The sequence below is a fragment of the Ziziphus jujuba genome, chromosome 1 (genome assembly GCF_031755915.1).
Source record: "Ziziphus jujuba cultivar Dongzao chromosome 1, ASM3175591v1".
Taxonomy (NCBI): domain Eukaryota; kingdom Viridiplantae; phylum Streptophyta; class Magnoliopsida; order Rosales; family Rhamnaceae; genus Ziziphus; species Ziziphus jujuba.
In genome coordinates, this window is record NC_083379.1 from 8,210,513 (window position 1) to 8,216,665 (window position 6,153).

At 30.7% G+C, this 6,153-nt stretch overlaps 1 protein-coding gene across 1 annotated transcript; it reads right to left on the reverse strand.

The window, feature by feature from the left end:
• Positions 1–4,737: 4,737 nt before the first annotated feature.
• On the reverse strand, positions 4,738–5,943 carry LOC107415608 (uncharacterized). The gene has a single exon (XM_016023970.4). The coding sequence runs from the start codon at positions 5,882–5,884 to the stop codon at positions 4,796–4,798; it is 1,089 nt and encodes a 362-aa protein (XP_015879456.3). The 5' UTR covers positions 5,885–5,943; the 3' UTR covers positions 4,738–4,795.
• Positions 5,944–6,153: the final 210 nt, after the last annotated feature.

Genomic DNA, 6,153 nt, shown 5'->3' on the forward strand with positions numbered 1-6,153 from the left:
CTAGTGTCTTATTTTTACAAAATCATAATAATAAAATTGTTTTACTTATACAAAATAACTTAGGTTTATTTTCTTTAAAAAGAAAAACATAGGTTCATAAGAAAAAAAAATTAATAATAATTAAAGACTTTTGTGTCTAAAAAATTCAAGAAGAAAAACATATATATATATATATATACACACATAAATATGTATAACAAGATATTTATTATTTACATACATATTTCTCATAATATTTAAAATTCAATAATATATTTAAAAATAATAGATTATTTAAAACATCGAGTGAAACTGTGAAATGTTTATAATATTTATTTTTATTTTTTTTAAAAGAGAAATACTACAAAGCTAAAGAACTAATGTCTTGAAGAGATAAGACAAAATCAAATACAAATTAATAAAATATCAATATAATTTAAATATGAAAAAATAAATTTTAAAATAGATAAATAAAATTAAATAAATATTATTAAAAAATTAATTTGATAAAGATTTTAATAATTTTAACATTAATAAAGATCATCACATCATTTATTACTCATTTTATTTTATTTTATTTCATACGGAGTTGGGAATTCGACACTTTGCATTAATTTTGCTATTAAGCTGCTTGTAAGAATTATTCTAAATTTTTGGAGATGTTCAAAGCCTGTAAGCCAGTGATGCCTATATCTCAGGTTGTTTTCAAGTATATTGCTTTTATTACCCAAAAAATAAAAAAATACTTTGAAAAAAAAAATATATATATATATATATATAAAATATAAGATTACGATGGAAAATATCTGTTTATCAGTTTCAAAATTAATATGTTTTTGAAAAAATATTAATTTTACTATTATATAAATATAATAAAATTAATTTTTTATTTTTTAAATATTAATTTTTATGATGATCCGCATGTAAATTGTTTGCATAATAACTTCATTATATATATATATATATATATATATATATATTTTGTTTGAAATGTAATGCCATGAAACTAATAAAGCGTTTAGAAACATACAATGCTCAAACGATGAAAAGGAAAATTGGCTCCGACTTTTAGTATTAGCCTGCTAAGAAAAGTGAACTTTATCGGTTTTTGTTCCCATGGAAATTTTTATCGACTAAAACAAAAGTCCAAATGCAACAATCCCACCGTGCATTGATATTCGTAATGGCATTCGAACGTGGGACGAAGGCGTTACAAACATACTCCAAACATTATAAGGGAAAATAATTGGTCATTAAATATAATGATACTCATAGATTTGATTTAATGGTAGAAGCCACCAGAAGTTTACCTTTCAGGTGTGAGGTTTAACAAGGATGAAACCCTCTCTCCAATTACAATGAATTTAATGTGGATAAAAAGTTTAAATAAATAAAGTGATAATACCATCGATCTTAATAAATTTGTCCGCCATATCTGCAAGATAAAATTAAGCTCTCATTGTTAAAAAATTATTATTTATTACTATTGATGTTCAATAAGATCTATATATATCATTTGAAAATTTATTTAATTAATTATTCTAAAAAGCTTATTTTGGTATTTAGATATTTAATAACAAAGTAATGTACACATTTTAAGCAAAATAAATAAATATATACATTTAGTATTTGTTATTTCAACATAAATCCTATATATATGCTCGTTAACAATGGTGACTAGTATCAAATTATGTTTTCATAAATATTAGCTTGAAAAAAATTTATTTAGATCCTTTCAGTTTTAGTTTTGTTTTAATTATAGTTGAATCTATATTTTTGAAATAATTTTTTAATTAATTTTTATTATTAAAAAATATAAATATAATTATAATAAATTTAGAAGGATTTAAATAAAAATTACCTTACTAATTTAAGATGTGTGGGACAACTCTTCATTGAAAATTGGGCGGTTCTAAATTTAATTAAATACTGATTAGCCAGTTCCACATTCCGAATGGATAAGGTATTAGAGCTACTGATGGGAGGGAAATGAAAGAAAAAGACGTAATAGTGCATCAAGGATTGGTTTATTTATTTATTTATTTATTTTAGGTAAATATAGTGCATCAAGGGTTATTTATTAATTTTTAAATTAATTAAATTTTCCTTTAAACTTCAAAAACTCTCACTTTACAATCTAAACTATTATTATACTTATCACTATCATCTACAATATGAAAGGAATAAATCCATGTGCAAATCACATGCATTTAAATAAAAACAAATTTCTGTATCGAAGTGATTTAAAATTTATGAAATTGAAATATTTAAGGAAAAAAAGTTATGTATAAACTAATGGCTGGTATGGTGCATTTTGATTAAAATAAGTTTTAAATATTAAACAATTTTTTTTGTTTCCTTTGTCTATTTTTAGCTTTAAATTATTCTTTTTTCAAACAGAGTCTCTTTGAAAGGAATGCAACTTGCAGATGGAGTATATTTCATTGATTTGGTGATGTTAACAATTAAACCAAAGTAATAGGAAAAATGATAGTTTAGGGTGCAATGTAAGAGTCTAAAATTTGGGGATTTAGAGGTGTAAAGTGTAATAAACCTTTAATGATATATATGTGTGTGTGTGTGTAAGAAAAAGAAAAAGAAAAAAAAAATTTATATCCTTCGGTTTTGCCTTAATTGTAGCTAGATTTCAGGGTTTGAAAAATTAGCATTTAGATCTCATTTGTAGGTTTTTATTAATTTTAACAGTTAAAAGGCTACAATTGTGTTTTCATAATAATATTCAATCATCAAATGTTGATTTTTAATTTTTTTTTTTAAGCTTTTGATTAAAAAAACTTGATATATATGTCTATTTTGATAAATATTGAAAACTAAAAAAATTTTAATAATATTTTTTCAAAAATAAATTATTTATTTACTTATTTACTTGAAATTAACATATTTTGGACATCTACTATAGAATGTCTATTTGATTTGAAAAATAGCTAAAATTTGGATATGGAATTGTTTGGTTGGTGTACTCTATAAATCATTGCCCATTGAAGAAGATTAAAAAGCAGATTTGCAACGTGGCAACTAGAATGTAAAAGGGCTCATGGGAATCTCTCGAATTTGGTGGGTGCTGAAAAAAAAAAAAATCATCTAATCTTTTGAACTGTGAAGAATGAAAAAGTATTATACATAATCAGTTTATCCTACATTGTTATCTTTCTTTCATGCCATTTAAATTTAATAATTTATAATTATATGTAATGTAAGAAATAAAATATGTAAATTGTATATGAATATTTACGTAAATATTCTTTTATGTTTAATGATAAACGACTATATAAAAGTTTTATTTTATTTTTGAAGGAGACATGCAAAAGATATGCACCGAAAGTAAAATCTTATCTTAAAAATATATGCTTTTTGTGTTTTCTGCAGTTTCCCCAGACAATTCCCTCAAGCGATGTGATTTGCTTCGCCAACAGGCGCATAAAACGCACGCCAAAATCTATCTATCTTGCGTGTGCTTTATGCAAATTCGAGTACACAATTTCATCCAATTCTAGAAAGAGCGTATACAAGATTGACATAGAATAACATTTTTATAAGGAAGAGGCTGTAAAGATGGTGGGCTTCGTAATATCTTTTTCATGTGTTGCTTTTGGCTAATTACTGCATACTTCAATTAAAGGTTAATGACTATTGAATTATCAATTTTTATTCTCTTTTTAAAATCTTAGGCGGATAGGAAATGAGAAAGAAAAAATTCCGGACCTTACACATGCCACATATAAGAACTGATTCTTTAGATATGTAAAATATCATGTTGTGATTTCTTTTGTATTATTCTTTGATTTATTACCTTATTTATTATTGTGTATTTGTATAAATATTACTTACCATCAATGAGAATTACATTTTTGCACCATTCTAATTTCTATCGTATTATGCCAAACATTCATTCCAAATGAGGTACCAAACTAGTTACACAGACATGTCTTTTGTCACTATTATCAATAGCTATTAGCTAGGAGTGGGAAAAGACATATCTTTTAGTGTTTGAATTCTAATAAGAAAGGAAAAATTAAGATATCTGAGACCTGGTAAGATCTGGAAATTTGTACAGAGTACAGATAAAGATGAGGCTTTTAAAAGTCAGTAACTTTTTGGAAGTGAAAGAAAGCTACACCACTTTCTTGGTTGGTTGCACATCAAATTTAAAGCAACTCGTCGCCCGTGGGATTTTTTATTCAAATAATCATTTTCCCCACTGCCATGCATGCTCTATGTTATCCGAAGTATGTACAAATATATATTTAACAAATTAAAACCAAAAAAAAAAAAAAAGTTACAGATTTCAAAAAACTACTGCTTTTTTTAAAAAATAAAAAATAAAAAAAAATTAAACCTCACAGGTCAGTGAGTCACAACCATTAATAATGTGGATTGCATACAAGAACAGGAACAAAATCCCCCCAATTAACAAAAGAAAGTTAAACTAAAAAAACAAAAAAAAAGTTACGGATTTCAAAAAACCTATTGAAAAAAACCCCAAAAAAAATAAAATTTAATGTGGATTACATACAAGAACAGCAACATAATCACCTCGATCAACAAACTAATGCAACCAAATTTAATTTACACAACCCAATTACTAATTACCTGATCTAAAAAGTTAAAAAAGCTTCTTCTGTGGTTTTTTTTTTTTTTTTTTTTTTTTTGGGGTTAATTACAAAAGTAAGTAGAGATTCAAAGGCCAAAAAAAAAAAAAAAAAAAAGAATTCCTACAAATATTTATAAACCTCAAAATATAAAAATTAATATATTTTATATATAACATGAAGACGAAATAAACAATGAGAGGGGGTCAATCCACCTTCCTAGTGAAAAGGCTGCGCAGGTTAAAAAGATTACCGCCACTCCCAACACTACTACTACTATTAACACCCACACCACGCCCGACTCCGCCGCCGCTGCTACTCCGGTGGCAATTTCCGGCACCGGCGCCGGTAGACCCGACACTTAAAGCTGTACTACTACTCTCATCGCTTCTACAACTCAAATGGTTTCTGTAGCCAATACACATTGGGACATTCAAGCTCAACACTTTAGCTTTTGCCGTCGCCCCACCAGCACCGCCGGCCGCCGACGCAGCCGTACCGTTTGTTTTGCTCCGGCGACTCTCAGATGCCTCTTTTTTATGCCCCTTTTCAGAATGGCGGACCACAGGTTCGGAGCTCTTCCCGCCGGAGCCTCCACGCCTGACCTGCCAAACCGGACTGCTCCGACCCAAATGGACGCCCGGCCTACCGGGACTGCTGGGCCATTTTCTGGACTTGGACTCACCGGCGGAGTTGCTACGCGAACACGGGGCGCTATTGACCTTCCTGGATCCCGCAGCTCCGAACATCGTTTTGGGTCGGGTACAGGCATTGCCGGCGGATCTACTCCTCGAGAAGGGCCAAATATTGATGTTCAACTCGGCGGCCGAACTGACTCCATTTCCACTCTTTCGCTCTTTCTTCTTCTCTTTCTCTTTACCACCATCTTCCTGCTCGGTTTTCGTGCTCTTCTTCTGATCACTCTTCTTGAAAATGTCCCTCCACCGCTTCGACGCGGTTAACGAGGACGACAAGGAGGAGGAGATAGACGACTCAGCCGCGGCGTGTATTATCTGGGGTCCCGGACCGGGTTCGGGTTCGGGATCCGGAAGATGCGGTTCAGAGTTTATGGGTTCAGGAGGGTCAGAAGAAGTCGTGGGTGGGTTCTGATGGGGGAGAAGATGAAGGGGAAGTATAACGCCGTCAACGAAAAGTTCGTCGGCGGAGTGAAGATCGGGTTGGGGGAAAGACGGGTTTCGGACCATCCAGAACTCGAATTCGGGTGAATTAGAGTCCGTGCTGGTTCGCCTTCCACTGCTACAGGGTAAGAGCGTTTGGGGTTGTGGGAAATCCATTTTTTTTTTTTTTTTGGAGAGAGAGAGAGAGAGAGAGAGAGAGGGCGTGGTGGATTTGGGGAGGGGGGGGGGGGGTTTGAGAAATAGAAATTTTCTTGTGCTTTGCAGAGAGAGAGAGAGAGAGAGAGAGGGTATGAGAGGGTCCCTACAGCAAGTAATAAAGAAAGAAAGAATGAGTAATAAAAGCAGATATTGTAGGAACAGAGATATAGGTCTGGTCCATCATGCATGGTAACCACGGTAAGTAAATATATATATATAACACGGTA